Genomic DNA, 16,396 nt, shown 5'->3' with positions numbered 1-16,396 from the left:
GCCTAGAATGATACTAGATTCCGAGGAGGTTTGCTGGCTGTATTGCAGCAGCCGCTTGAAGCACTAGTAGCACTGAACGTTCATGTTCGTATTCTTTTATGGACTGCACTATCTTGTTGTGGTTTTAGCTTCTTAGTTTCCCGATGCTTCTCATCCACCCGTTTGGCTGAAAAGCATTAAGCTACCAGGCGTCTTGCGATTGTCTGCCAGTTGTTGGCATAATATGCCCTTATTTAATATTCATGGTATTTATTCTTGTCATTCATGTGGATGCAGGACCTGAACCAGAAGTGGCAGCACCTTCAAGAGGTGACACAGGAGCGTGCTCAGCAGCTGGGCTCTGCGCACGAAGTGCAGCGCTTCCACAGAGATGTGGATGAGACCAAGGACTGGATCCAGGAGAAGGATGATGGCCTACTGGCTGATGACTGTGGTAACGACCTCCGCAGCGTCCAAACCCTGCAGCGCAAACATGAGGGCCTTGAGCGTGACCTGACTGCTCTGGGAGACAGAGTGAGTTGCCAGTTGTTCCAAAATATTAGAGCACGCGTGGGCTAACACGTGAAGGTCTATGCAGTAACAATACATTAAAACCTCATTTCAACTCAAATGGGATCAAAATTGTCTCTACAAAGCGACGTGCAAATTTATGGGGATACTTCATGTGATGTGGGAATGAAGGTTTTTTGTTTCAAACCCCTAGATTTCTATTAAACATTTTTCGTGCAATATTATGTTACTAGCTATTCCTTCTAATTCGTTAGGGACATTAAGAGGGTCAACAGCATGGCAGTAATGTGACATTTAATTATTTATTGGTCTGAATTCTTGTGAAAGCCAGGGTATTGTCAAGTTTCATGACACCTTGATACTCTCCACCAATGTTTCACTTGATGCACTTGCTTGCTCGAGTGGATGCAGGGAGGGATAGTGCCCCTGCACGATTCGCATGGAACACCCGCAATATCAGTGCCCATCTTACCAAATATCATTATTAATGGCATAATGTAATTTTGAGTACCGCCCAGCATCTACTCTGGGGCCGTTTTGTGATATAGGACTCTTCAGAAATGAAGCTGAGTGCCAAGTGGGTATGAAATTTTTGTGAATTTTCAACTGCACTATGTGGAATTTAAAATTTTTCACCACGAGAAGTTAGGCGCTTTGGTTATGATGAGGCTATGAGCTTAAAGGAGTGCAGAATAGACACTTAATTTTGGTGGCATGTTTTCTTCTCTATAATGGTGTGGAAGACACTACTATGCATGAATCACGACGTGGTGTTCGCCTAAGGCCACTAAATAATTTATAATCTGATTTTTCTGCCATGCTGTTTCGGTTTCAACAGCTGAACGACTGTGATGTTAATGTATGCTTATAGGTTATATAGGTTATGTGAGGCATGGAAAAGCTGCAATATAATCGTTGCTTCTACATTCGGTGTCATTCGGGCTCTTGAGGCAGGCTGGCTTTAGAATTGTGTTGAATTAAAACAACCAAGCAGCGATTATATTGTAGTTTTTTCATGCCTCATGTGACCTATAAGCACAAGTTGATGTCAGTCATCGTTTGGCTGTTAAAACTGAAACAGCACGACAAAACAAATTCGATTATAAATTATTTAGCGGTTGTGGGAGAAAACTGTGCAGTAATCCATGTATGATAATTAGGAATGTGCGAATATTGAAATTTTCTTCTACGAATCGAATACAGATATGAAGAAAAAATGACTTCGAATATCGAATGGAATATCGAATATATGTTCAGTACAAAAAAAACTTTTCGGAAAATAAACAAGCAAATGTTGTTGCATTTATTTTTTTCAAAATAGTGTATGGTCTTTGCAACTAAAATAAACATAACTAGAATGCCGCAATATCGTATAAAAAAACATGATGTGCACTGAAATGTATACTACTTGATTACACAGCATAACAGTATCCAAACTGTAATGAGGTCATGCAAACAAAATCCATAAAATGACAAGACTAGCAACAAAAAATTACATGACTAGTAAAACCTCATTCATTCGGAGGCAAGGGACCGGAAGAAATGCCCGGTTCATCCGAAGGCCTCGTTTTATAAAATTCCTTGCGCCACCCCTCCAAAAAAAAAAAAAAACGCTACCAAAAATGCGAAGATGCAGTAAGGCCTTATGAGGCGGCTCCATCGTGCCAACACCTGTAAGCCCGTGACGAGCTGCCCGTTTTGGAGTGCTGGAAGAACAACTCGAATGCAAGCAAGCGGCCGGGGAACACACAATGGCATCGGAACAGCGAGACTGTTTCTAAAAAGGAAAAAGAAATCGCCTGCGATGCGCCAGTCAGCGTCCGCAAGCGGCGTGAAGGTGGGATCGGACTACTGGTAAATGCACGGGCCGACAGCTGCAGTCGCCACGGGAGAGCAGTGAAGCTCGGAAACAAACTATGCGGCCAGGCTATTCTTTGGCCTAGCAACATGGGCCCTACAAACATTGTCACGCCTGCCGTTAAGCCCACTTAATAGGTGCGTGGGTTACAATGCACCATGCACTAGGCAGGAATTTTACACGATTGCTTGCCCTGTTAAGACATCTAGACTCACCCCTTCAGGAGCCTCGCGCGAAATTTTGTAATTAGGCTTTCCCGCATACTGTAGTTGAGCAAAACGCAATGCCGCAGATCACACTCGGAGAGTTATGAAGGAGACAGAACGAATGCCATGGTTGTGGGCATTGTGTGTAACATATTACGGAAGGATAAAAAAAAAAGCGCGCTTTAGAGTTGCAGTCTTGCAATTGTTTGCAGTGGGTCATCAACAATCTTGTTTGCAGCAAGTGTTATTTGGGAAAGCCCACTTGCTGAATTTCGCACGAGGTCAAGCGTATACATAGCGGCATTGGAATACAATCGGTCGATGCAATAAACGATGGAGAAGAGAGAGAACAGGACCTTTGTATTGGTTTCCTGAAATTTTAAGCTCTATCCTCGCATAATTTACTTAGATATTGTGGTTTTGCCATGGCCGAAGTTATGAAAATTAGCGCACATATGATTGCTGGGGAGTATTTGGGAATTTTTAATATTTGGAAATTCTCGAATATCAATTTCTCGAATACGAACTGAATATTAAACATATTTGATTCATATTCGAAATTTCAAATATTCGCACACTCCTACTCATATTATCTCGGTTGCTAAGTGTAAACAGTAACATTGCGGTTTTGAGATGAGTCCTTTGCTGTAAACATTCTTGCACCAGTGTGGGTGCACTGTGTCCTTGCTTTTTTAGTTTACAGATGTAGTGTTGTCATGTTTAAGGCCCCTACTTTCCCAGTTTTCACGAAAAAGTGCTGATTTATTCATTTTTCATGGAATTGTGTTGTTAACAGCCATATTGTCATTTCTTGATACTTATGTTCATAGACATCAGTAGGAATGACAGAACGACAGTAAAATTACTAATTCACCTTGTTTGCATGAATATACCATAAAGGGGAAGAGTTTGAGATGTCGCAGCAGCAGCAGCTCGGTGTTTCGAGCTTTTCTTCCTCAACGACCCATACTACCTCCTTCCCACATCAATAGCTGCTTTCTCCTTTGCACTTGCTCGCCACTTGCTTTGCCCCAAAATCTTTGAAAAGCTAACTTCTCCTAGCGGCTCACGTGCCCAGTGGCAAAGGTCGCTTTTCTTACCTTGAGTTATGTATTCATGCCATGGTTCTGACTATAACAAGAGGTACAGTTTGAAGTGTTTGATGACTGAAAATGTGTCGTGGTATGGTGTAGCACAGTTTGCGGCTGCCAGTCGAATAATGATACATGTCAGCTGGCAGGAATCTGGTCAGCCATTCGCACATAAGGCATGGCAGACGACAAAAGATAGAATGGCATTTTGAATTTGGAAAATACAGTACTATGGACCATTCACTTGGAAGTTATTGGGCTGTAGCTTTTCACTGTTTTTTGCAGATTCGCCAACTGGATGAGACTGCAGGTCGCTTGGTGAACACACACCCAGAGTCAACTGAATCCATGATTACTAAGAAACAGGAGATTATTCAGGAGTGGACCCGGCTGACTGCCAAGGCTAAGGCACGCAAGGAGAAGCTGCTCGACTCCTACGACCTCCAGCGGTTCCTTGCTGACTACAGGTGCTGTGTCCATTGATCCTTCTGCAAAACACCATATGTACTCAGTAGCATAACTGGTGTTAGTGCTGTGTATAATTGCATTTTTACACTGGCACTGGTTCAGATCCTTCACTACTTTTGGATGCACCGGTGCAGACAAGAATAAAATGCAGATTTTCACTTTTTTCTTCTGGAAGTTAGTTTTCCTACGAGAGGGTCATTAAGCAGTCATTTGGCTTAGTTGACAGAAAGGATTTGGCAAGCTTATTATTTGGTCTTGTTTTTTTTTTTTTTTGCAAATACAAGGTTGAGACACATTAGGTCAGTTAAAATTTCCTATATTATGTACGGCTTGTGATGGTCAACTTGCCTTAGTCATTCAATAGTTCAACTACCTGTCTGTGAAGACAATAATGCACCACAAGCTTTTCAGCTCCCAAGAAACTTTTGTTCCTTTTAAGATTCAAATATATTGCACAGACCAATTTTTCAGTTTTTGAGTGGGACCTGACAAATGGTGAACTTAAAAAAATATATATATTTTCTGTGAAAGACTGGCCTTAAAATTCGTGAAGCTCGCTGCTCCCCTCATCCTGTTTGCAAGCGATGATACTAGACTATCTGAGCCAGAGCCATGCTTTCGTCATGTCCACACCACGTCTCGTCACGGTACCAGACTGCAACTTGGCTGCAGGTCATGCTGTAAACGAATGGATGCACCATGTAAAGCAAGAACGTTAGTTTCCATAGGCAGCGCCTGCAGCGAAGAGCGAGAGAAAGAACATACGGGAAGAAGTGAGCAAAAGCAAGCGCCTATAAAATGTACCCTTCCTCTCTTATCTGCACTGCGGACGGTGTCATCTAGGCCATAGCAGGATTCTGTAGCTTCCCCATTTTCAGTGCGATTCTGTGCTCTTTGTAGGCCACCCTGATGGCAGTGAAGAACGTGCTATTATCTCTAGTGGCAACGAGGAACAAGTAGCAAAGCCAATCCAAACTGACTTCATTTAAATCCAAGATGGTGCATTTTTCGGCACAGAACCAGTTGGTGCTTATTTGCATCTATGTTAGGAAAAAAAAAAAAACTTTTGGTTGAAGCGCGATCTCCACAGTATTTCTGGTGTCCATTTTAGTGCAAAAAAACTGGACTTTTGGGCTCTGCAAAGTCTGACATATCAGTTGCAAATACCGTATTTACACGATTGTAAGTCAACTCAAATGTAAGTTGACCCCCCCCCCCCCCCCATATCACATGCCAGGGAGAAAAAAAGTGTTGGGGGGGGGGGGGGGGGAGCTGGACTACTTGTCCATGCTTACGCCATCGTGCTCACTAGTACTGCCGTCGTCATTGCTGCTACAGTCCCACAGCACATCGTTCTAACTTCGTCGTCCTGCGAAGTCCCGCACTTTGTAAACAACTGCACCACGACATCGCGTGGAACAGCTGAAAACTTTGCCTCTCTGCACTTACCATACCTGCATTACTAGTTCAGAAACGTCGGAACTCTCGGCTCGGCTCGCAGTTGCTTTTCGGCACAAAGAATGACGGCCATCTTGAATGTAGCCATGAACAAGCGCCGAATGCTTACTGGCTTCGAAGCACAAATGACGATTGACAAAGCACTACTTTAAAAACTAGTAAAACATGGCCGGTAGTCAAGCCAATTGAGTCGGTCAAATAGAAACTAAACTGAGCGGCGTCAGCTCTTCCATCAGCTACCATCACTTTCCGGAAACGCTGCTAGTCTGAGTGGTGATGCCGCTGCGATTGGAACAGCGGCCCTTCCATCAACTATTCGCACTCCTATGTGCGCTGAGTGCGCAGAGTAAAGTAAAAAAAAAAACTCTCCGAACAAGCACGCAGAACAGCTGAATGCTCTGGGTAGAGCCTTCAGAGCAAGCATAAAATTGTAACCATGCTGTAGCATCCCTGATATCTCCTCATTTGTCTCGCCTTTATTTATGGTGGAATGCTTTGGTTTCGACTGTAAGTCGACGCCCTCACTTCGTATATTGAAATTTTAAAATAGGTCGACTTACAATCGTGTAACTACGGTATGTACCAGGTGTGCGAGGTATTTAAGAACACTATTTTCTATAGATACCAGCAGTCTCACCACACCTATCTAGACGTGCAGCTTCTTGTATATTGACACCTTATCATTCATGCTGCGCAGTTTATTCCAAGAAGGACTCGTACAGGTGGTGCAGGAAATGATACTCCATGCACGCGTCACTCTGGCCTCGCACCACAGTGATTTGGAAGTTGCCACCTTTCTGAACGCAGCAAAGTCTTTTGCTTACAAGGTGGGGACGTACTCTGACGGTAACCTGGCTTCTGTGGCGAACAAGAAAAAGCACTGTCAGCGGTCAGATGTCGCTCGAACATGTGATTTTCTCCAGTGGTTGCTAGTCATTGTGAATGATGACCCAGGAAAGTCGATGATGGCCATTGCAAAAGAGCTCCAAGTTGCAGAGTCAACTATCAGGTTCGCTGTGCACGAGGACTTGAGGTACCATTCCTAGGTCATAAGGAGGGGGCAATTCATATTTGGTAAAACACGGGAGAATGGTCTGCGTCAGTCCAAGTGCTCGCTAAGCAAGCTGAAGAAGCCTGAGGATCGTGGAATGCTTTGGTTTTCAAATGAAAAGAAGTTTGACCAAGACCAAAAAGCTAACCGCCGTAATAAAAGGTGGCTTTGCGCAAGCGCTGGTGGGGTGCCTACAGTGATGCACAAAAATGCAAGCTCCCCTCTGCTTGGTGACATCATACACAACATAGTAACTGCCACAGCTCAAGGACAAAATGTAAAACTGTGCTAGGTCTCGAGTCATGTGGGAATAAAAGGCAATGAGAGAGCAGATGTGTGTGATGCTAAAGCTCGTGGCAAGGAAATGAAGAAAGTAAATATACAGTTTAATGATTGCATGAATTTAGTAGCAAGGAAACCAGGAAAAAAAATGGCAGTCGGCTTGGAACAATGAGGTAAATAATAAACTACACTTGGTAAAACCAGTTTTAGGTGAATTTAAGTTGTGTGTGCACCAAGAACGTTTCAAGGAAGTGATCTTATGCCGTCTCCGAATAGGCCACACGCACCTTACGCAGAACTTCCTACTAAGAAAACAAGACAAACCTGCTTGCCAAGAATGCAGAGATGAACTCGCGGTTAACCACATTTTATTCTCTTGCGTGGAGCTGGAAGAACTAAGAAAAACTTTTTTACTGAATTTTATAATAAATGCATTCCTTTTCATCCCGCACTACTTTTAGGAGATGATGCAATTGTTGATATATCGTGTTTTTTAGCTTTCTTAACGAAACGGGATTTCTCAAGAGACTAAATTTTTTTTACCCACTGGTTTGTTTGAATTTAGTACACCTCAGCCACTTTCTCATGCCTGAGAAGAAAGCTGAGGCTTTTATTTTGAATTGGTTGGGAGCCTCAATATCCTTGCGCAGCCAAGAAAAGCAACTGAGGTTACCTGGCCCTCTTTAAAGCTTTTACTTGTAGCCATGTATAAAATTTGTGTGTGTGTGTTCACTGGGTAATATTAACGTTTGAGGGCCTCTAGAGCAGAGATGATTCTAACATTTCTATAATATTCAACAAGACTTTTCCTATACCTTGTTCTTGGCGCATGATGGCCTCAGTTGTCTATGTGCCATAAAACACAAAACAACACACAAAAAATTTCTGCAGTGGTGTTAGCCGTGTGTGGCCACTGTGACAAGGATGGCAAGCATTTCATTTCCTGCGTCAACCTGTACGCATCCATTTTGGAAGAAACTGCAGAGTATGAATGACAAGGCGTCGGTATACAAGAAGCTGCACACCTAGATAGATGTGGTTGGAGCCGCCGCGGTGACTGAGTGGTTACGGTGCTCGGCTGCTGGCCCAAAAGACGCGGGTTCGATCCCGGCCGCGGCGGTCGAATTTCGATGGAGGCGAAATTCTAGAGGCCCGTGTACTGTGCGATGTCAGTGCACGTTAAAGAACCCCAGGTGGTCGAAATTTCCGGAGCCCTTCGCTACGGCGTGTCTCGTAGCCTGAGTCGCTTTGGGACGTTAAACCCCCTTAAACCAAACCTAAACCAGATGTGGTTGGACTGCTGGTAACTGTGGTGATAGGGAATTGTGTTCTCAAATACCTCGCGCTCCCGGTACACGTTGCTATGAGGTGTGTGATAGTTCCTGAACAAAGTCTGAAGTATTTCAGACTTGCACAATATTTCAGTTCGTAAAATTGGTTGCTGACTATTTCAGTGACAGCTGAAAAAATTGGGGACATTATCTGGTCCGTCACTGCTGATCTTAGTAATCTGATCTAATGGTTTGTCTCATTTCATTGGTTTTGTAATTTTGTAATTCAAGATGTTTTTATGGAAGAGTGTTAAAGTTAAATGTATGTAGTAAAATGGGGAGACCGCTTGCTACTGTACTCCATTCTGTGCAAATGTGAACTTGATGCCCAATTTCACCACTGCTACAGCATGCATCCGGTATCTGTTAATAAATGTTATGTCTGTGTCTAATGTTTTTTGTGTCTCATTACAGAGACCTGACATCATGGATCAACAGCATGATGGCTCTAGTGTCCTCTGATGAGTTGGCAAATGATGTGACTGGTGCTGAGGCACTCTTGGAACGTCATCTGGTGAGTTTCAGATGTACCATTTCTAGGCAGCATGTACTGAAAAAAATTGTAGCAGAGACGAAGAATATATGATCAGAGTGCAGTTCATATTTGTTAATGAAAGTGGTCATTTCATTTTTGTTGTTGCCGTTAGACCTCATCATTGTGTGATGTGTGTGAGTTGCTTGTACATGCCTACTGTACGCATAAATATTTAGGTTATTCAGATCTTTTTGTGTTGGTCTATGTTCTCTTTCTGTGTCTTTGTGTGGCTGCTGTCGGTTAACTTACATTACGGATCCCTTCCGGAGATCTTTATGCAAGTACAAGAAGTATGATGTAGGCCAACAATAGTATACATACAAAAACTTTGTTTGCTGGCTTTTTAACAACTTGCCACAAGTTTCTGTTCCAAGGTGCCTGCTCTGGCCGCGGGTATCTTCCCTCAGGAACTTGTGGCATGTATTCTGTGCGAGCAACCTTCATTGTGGCCATGGCTAGGCAAAATATAAGAGAATTCTGCTATGTTGTCTTTGCGACACCTTGTTTACCATGTTAAGAAAAGGGAGGGATAAAAAAAATTCTTGGACTAGCGTGTTTGTTTGTATTTTGATTTTAAAGCTGTACAGTACTGGCCTATAGTTAGCGATAATGTTTGGCTTTTAAGGCTGTCATGGGCATTGCATATTTGTGGAAAGGTGTGTTCCTGTGTTTGTTGGTTGCTCTTGTTTGCAGAGTTTGCAAGGAGTGCTGTGGTTTGGTTGGTTTGTGTTCCCAAGCGACAACCTTTCCAGTCTTACTGCTCTTTTTTTCTTCAGTTTTTTTTTTTCGTATCCGTCACGTTGTTCTCTCTCTCATGACAGACGTACCGCTCTGAAATAGACGCCCGGTATGGCATTCCTCAGGTACATCCACTGCTCTCTTCGGCATTCTCCCCAGAGGGTGAAATTTTTCACAAGGAGTGCCTTTGATGTGCTTACTTACCCTGTACTTCAGTTCATTGTTGTGCTATCTGCAGGATGAGCTGCTCCCTTGCTTCTCTTTAAGAGGCTGTGCTAAATTTGTCTATCTGCTGTGGCTTTCATTCCCCAGAGTTTCTTTTCTTTGTTTATTCCTAATATATGTGTGTGTCAGCTTTCCTTCTTCATTACTGTGTGTGCGGCCGTCGTGTGCTTTACTTACTACTCTCGGCTCAAGTTGTGTTCTGCTCCTGTGCTGACCTCACAGTAGTAAGTGTGCTGCATGGAAGCTGGCAGGCACGTCTGGAAATCCGCTGTTGGAAACGTGCTGGACAGCATTTCATCACCTGCGAAGTGGTACCTACGTGGAGGCATTTGCGTGCTGTAGATTTTGCCTTGACGGAAGCACAGTTGTGTCTTCCTTTGTTTGCCTTATCACTAATATAGTGGTGCGCGATTTAAGCCTGCGGTGGCTCTGCTAGTCATTCTATAATAGGTCGCTTAAGAGTTTCAAGTTTTGTTGAAAATTAACTTGTGTGTCCTTTACCAGTGTGGCTATGAACGTAATATTGGTACAGTCAACTCTTTCCTTTTGCTTAAGTGCGCATCCAATTTTTTTTTAACGATTGTCATAGAATGCTAGTATTGGCTGACTGCCTGAACAGGCGTTTACTGCCTAGAGAGAATGCTTTTAATGCTCTACTTGGCCTGGGGGTGGGTTTAAGTTTTATACTACTGATTTGCGACGCTTGAAAAATGTATCTCTTGGCTAGGCATACTGTGCATCAGACTTGCATGAATTTGTGCAGTTGTTCTTCGGTGGGGTTGCTATTATATTTTTTAGTCGTGCCATTTCTGTAGCAGTAGACTTCATAGTTCTAGAACACCATTGGTTATTTCCTTTTCCATTGTTATGGCCGCTTTCATTGTGAGTTAACATTTTTAACCAGAGTGGCATGTTTGTTGTATGGCTTTGTCTGTACCACATCTGCACCACTTGCAGTGTGCACCAGCTGTCTAAAGTCTGCACAGCATGACTGGAGTTGTGCCATATTGCACCGCACTTATGCTGACAAAATGGAGCTATGAAATATTTGAACCTGCTTGCCTTTCAAATGCACCTTCTGAAGGGCTGTAGTAATTATAGTGCCATGCTTGTATCATTGAATGAGTGAAAAAAGTATGCTTTTATTAGGCCTCGGCAATGCGTGAAAAGTACGAGTCTTACATCCAATAGCCTGCACTCCATTTTTTTTGTCAGTTGTTGAGAAGTTAAAATTTATGGTTGGTTTAGCTAACTGTTACATCTTGTTTAGTAGTTTTCTGGTTATAACAAACTATTTATGTAATGATCACTCATAGCTTGTTAGAACATCTGATACATTGCTGAGCATAAGCACACTATTCTTAACTAATATGTGCAAGTGAACATCGCTTGGCTCTGGTTATTACACAGGCTTTTGTATTCCATCAATTCTGGTCAAAAGTAGTGGTCTTAATACCAAACATAAGAATTTTTTTTTAATGCGTGGGACCATGCATGTGTCAACGGAACATGTCTGATTCTTCAGAAGGTGCATTTTGTAACACGCTTTCTGTGTCTTATTTATTACCGTTTATGTGTGGTAATGAGAATTGTTGGTTTTGATCTTGTTTTGTAATGACTGTTTCTTGACGATGAATCAAGACAGAGGCATTAGCTCAGGCAGTGTGACTGAGTTAATTTTTCAGTGATAAGTTTTCTCATTTTTCTAATCGTTGATTGACGTACATCTTTATGGCATTTAAATGGCTGATTTCAATTTTGTTTTTTAATAATGAAAAATGTTCTTTGATCTGAAAAGCGGGCTGTAGTCTTGGCTTTCTTGGCCATAATTGGCAACAGCCCTGGGGTCGTATATTGTTCTGTGCTTGATTTTTTTTTTCCCCTTTCATTGATAATTGCAACTTGTGGTGTACTGGCTGACAGCCAGTCAGGCAAATGTTATACTCGCGGACATCTTTTTGTGGCTATGCAGTGGAAGCTACGTGGGCGAGGGGCAAGGCTTTCACAAGAGCTCTCTTATCACTCTGTCACGAGGGAGAGAGATGGGCGTTTAAGCTGGCTGCGGGCACCTGTAGCTTCCGCAGTGTATCCACAAATAGCTGTCCGCGAGTATAGTGGCTGGCTGTCGTATTGAAGGCTGGGCTGACCAATGAAAAGGAAGAAAAAGGAATTGCAAAAAACAAAATTTACAATATATGACCCCTGGCATATCAGATAACCCCCCCCCTTTTTTTAAAAGCTGCTCTCTCTCGTGCCTCTGTCTTGGAAATGCAAATGTTAAATTTTTCCTGTTGTTGGTGAATCAAGGCACCAGTACCTGTGCTCTACAGGCACTAAAAATGACAGCCTAATGTTCTAATTTTGTACTCCATTCATGGGGTGCCATATAGTAGATAAATTTGATAGAACTTATTATATGTCATGCACATTTTGATGAATTCATTCTTTATTTACTGTTAAAGCAAGTATGATCATCACATCTGCTCATGTAGAGCAGGGTATTTGTTTTGTTTCAAAAACCCTGTCAAAGGGCAAATAAGTGAACTTTCGGTCGGACAAGTTATCTCGATGCCATGTTTAACGCAAAAGGTGCAGTTTTTATGGAAAAGTTCATATATATAGTAGCAGAAACAGTGCCATTTTCTTCCAGATAATTTCAATGATAACAATATTGGTGCTTTGAGATTATGAATACTTTTTTTGGGTGGCCGTTTTTAAGCAGTTTTAATACATTTTCATTGTGGCATGTGACAATACAGTGCAACCTCGTTATAGCGAACTGGTAAAAAATCATAAAATAGTTTGATATAGCCGAAATTTGTAGTATAAAATGTCACCAAAAAACTAGCGATGGAGAAGCTAAATTCAGTTGGTGAAAGAACGGCAACCGGGAGAGACCTGTTCCGTAACTTTGGCACCGTTTTGAAGTTGCTCGCAGCGATTGCGGGGGCCGCAAAAAACTGAGCAGCAAACGCTAGTCAAGTTGGCTTCGCCGCACAGCACCGCAGCCCGCGGCGGCGGCAAATAAATGCCAGCTAAGGTGGCTGCCTCGCATTACAGTGGTGTCGTGTAAAAATTCTAATGCCAGGACGAAAGCTATTGCAGTTTTCATCACCTGCACTCCCTGATAGTCGGCGTGAGCAGAGAATAGCTGCTGGAAAGCTACAACAACCGACCTTGTCACTGGTTCCAGGGCACTCTCAATGGGTGCCAAAGGCGCAGACGGATGCCGTCAATCTGGCTACCAGCTTTCTGCGCCGCTATTTCTGTGGCGCTGTTAGCAAAGCAAGATAAAGCGTGAACTGTGGAAATAACGCTTGCCGCTACACCACTAGTCACCCGTGTAGTGAGGCAAAGCGTGCTGCCTGCCATACGATTGGGCACAGCTTGGTGCTTGGCAGTTTGACATATATCCGTTTTATGGAAAACCGTGTTCGATGCCTAGGGTAAGAAATGCATGTGTTTGTTGCAAATATTTAGGAACAGTTTGGTATAGCCAATAATTCGAAATATCACTGTTCACTGTAACGAGGTTTGACTGTATAATTCATGACGACAGCTTTGAAAATGAAGGCATTGATGAACTTCAAGCATTCAGCTTTAATGTCATTTCTTGTGCCTGTGTGGCATGGGTGTTAAAGAGGCCCTGCAACAAAAACTGAATAACTTCATTTTTGTTGGTGCATAAAGTACATGCTAATGCTGTTAGCATCAGTCATAATGCTGAAATTGGGGTAGTTGATATCTTAATTAGTTCCAGAAGGTGAGGTGCCAGGACTGTGTTGCTGCTAAGCAGTGGTTTTCAAATATAACATTCCTTACATCAGTGTATGGGCACCCAAGAACAGTAAATTTTGAGGGTATTGTGAATTTTTTTATTGTAAGTGTGGCAAATTATGTTGCAGTGTTGTGCTCTGGGCTAACAGAATGATCATGTGTGCCTTAAAGAAAAATCTGCTACAAAACATGTAATGCAAAGAGCACTGCTAGAGGCACTGCCTTATCCCTCTACTTCAGAGGTTTGTCATGCTTATTTTACACATTCTGGGACCTTACAGAAAGCACCTGCAACTGCTCTCTAATGTCTGTATACAGTAGAACCCTGCTATAGTAAACTCTCATGTAGTAAAAACTCTGTTATAGCAAAGTGAAACTTTGGCTACATTTCGGCTTCAAATTTTTTTTTTCGTTTATATTACTTTAATAAATGGTTGTAGTAAAGAGCGTCTGTCCATGGCGACATACTTCTTGCAAAATGATGACATGGCGGCATGCGTGCTGTCTAGGACATCCCAGAGCCACAGACATGTTATGGCGCAATCTCTAGGCCAACATTAAGAGGCAGACATGTGTAGAAGATGACAAAACAGCATTCTTTAAGATAGCTTAACAGCCAGGCTCATGAACTGCAAGGAGAAGCAAACTTTTTGGAAGGCCTTGAAGCCGTGAGGCAAAGTGCGTGGAACGCAAGAGTAAAAACAAAAAATAAAGTACTAAAGCTAGCAATGAACTTCGGAAGGAAGGCAGCGCGGGCCACTGAGAAAGGAAAGAGTAAATATGCAGTGAGGAGTAGAGAACTTATGTACAGTGGTGAGCAGCCCTGTCTAGAGCGCTCCGACGGTGCTTTGCAGAGCAAGTCAGTGCCATCTAACGATAGGCTCTGGGTTTGAGTTATGTGTCCCATGCGCATGTGCAGTCAAAATAAGGTGGCGCCTGCTCGTAGGTTCTCGGCCTCATTTCCATTCAGTGCATGCGCTTCATGCCCCCAGGGCCGCGCTGAATGATATGTAACAGTGGCAGGAAAACCAACTCGCTTCATGCGAATCACGAGGCGGCTAGGCAAGCAAGTGCAAGTGATATCGGGTGATCACTCATTTCCAAAGCAAGTGATATCGGGTGATCACTCATTTCGAAAGCAAGTGATATCGGGTGATCACTCATTTCGAAAGCAAGTGATATCGGGTGATCACTCATTTCGAAAGCGAGTGATATCGGGTGATCACTCATTTCAAAAGCAAGTGATATTGGGTGATCACACATTTCAGAAGCATGTGCAAGTGATAGCGGGTGATTGCACATTTCAAAAGCAAGTGCAAGTGATAGCGGGTGATTGCACATTTCAGAAGCAAGTGCAAGTGATAGTGGGTGATTGCATGTTTCAAACACGCACCAGGTTAAGAGTGCGAGAATTGGGCCTAGTTGGTTGTTCGGTGCCTGTTTGTCTTGTCCATAGGTTAGCTGCACTTGCAGCGGCATAAGAAGCCCCAGAGGCAGCTAAGTTGGCCAGTCTGAGCAGACGCAAAATGCACCATCCCTCGTAGCTAAATACGCAGCACAGATACATGCTGAAAGACATTATGGCCGCGGCGAATGGTGCGCATGCGGAAACGCGCGATCATCCGCTATCACTCGTGCTTGCTTGCCTGCCCGTCTCGTTGCACTCGTAAAACATGGCGGCATGACGACGCCCTGGCCACCATCACAGCGTCACAAATGCAGGCAGCGCAGTACTGGTGGCACGAAACGAACTCTCAAGGTGGTGGCTGGAGTGATGAACAGGCATCCCTCTGTTTTTGCCACACATGCGCACGGGACACATGGCTCAAACCCAGAGCCTAACTTAAGGTGGCGCGGACTTGCTCTGCAGAGCACTGTCGGCACGCTCTAGACAGGGCTGCGAACCACTGTACTCTGCTGGCGATGTGGCAAAGGGCGAACATTCGTGCACTGGACAGTGCGAAGCAAGAGGCAGTGGCGGCAAGAAGCAGAGATGCGGTGGCACTGCAGGGCCAGTTTTGCTGCGCTTGATTGTGTCGCACATTTTTTCTCTTGAATGACTCTGGCTCCACATGAAAACCAAAGCTTTGGTGAACACAGTATCATATTCTGTGGCCTCAAACTCTCGTTATATTCTTAGTTGCATTGTATTCATGTAAATGCGGTACTTCTGAAAGACAAACAAAACCAAAAATATAACTAAAATGTGATGACTGAAAAATTATTAGCACATAATGGGATGGTTCAAGCAAGCTGGAAAGCTTTTCGGAGTTGTTTTCTTTATAAACCAACACTGTGTTTAGTAAGCAGCTAGTAATCGGACAGCATTCTCGGAGCCATGCAGTCACCGACTGATGTAGATTTTTTTTCTGGTCAGAGTGACTTTACTATGCAAAGGTTCTACTGTATTCTGCTTTAGCAATAGCTAGTTGGAAGCAAAACGGCTTTGATTTGACAGGGCCAATGAGCTGCATGCTCACACCTTCCCCTTTTATCTGCAGTGACTGGATGGTTACTGGTTTCATTGTTGTACGGAGGATTAAAGCACCACTTCGATTTTTCTTGATGTATAGGCTAAAGCACAGTGTTTAGCTGGCTTGATGCTGATATTTCATCTCTGGCATCTCTGCTCCTCTGCACATTACGGCACTTCTGACGTGGGCGACCTGTGTTTGTTTTGGCAGCACTGAGATACAGTATGTCAGTCCGATGCCAGTAAAATGCTGCTTTTTCTTTTGAGCATTGCATTGCTCCTTTGTAGACTCATGTTTTGAGTTGGACAAACAAGGCACTGTGAACATTCATGGTGGCTGTAGCCATGGAAATGACACTGTCACTTTGCGCAAAAGACAGTTCCAGTGAACAG

General features: G+C 43.3%; 1 protein-coding gene across 1 annotated transcript in view; it reads left to right on the top strand.

Annotated features, from left to right (window-relative positions):
- Positions 1-16,396, top strand: part of LOC144115302 (spectrin alpha chain-like) — a 109,504-nt gene that overhangs the window by 60,300 nt on the left and 32,808 nt on the right. The window contains 4 exon segments of the mRNA XM_077649637.1: positions 277-513; positions 3,951-4,132; positions 8,670-8,769; positions 9,612-9,653. Of these exon segments, the coding sequence (XP_077505763.1) occupies positions 277-513; positions 3,951-4,132; positions 8,670-8,769; positions 9,612-9,653 (561 nt within the window).

The sequence above is a fragment of the Amblyomma americanum genome, chromosome 1, assembly GCF_052857255.1.
Source record: "Amblyomma americanum isolate KBUSLIRL-KWMA chromosome 1, ASM5285725v1, whole genome shotgun sequence".
Classification (NCBI taxonomy): Eukaryota; Metazoa; Arthropoda; class Arachnida; order Ixodida; family Ixodidae; genus Amblyomma; species Amblyomma americanum.
This window is presented reverse-complemented; position numbering and strand designations above follow the sequence as displayed.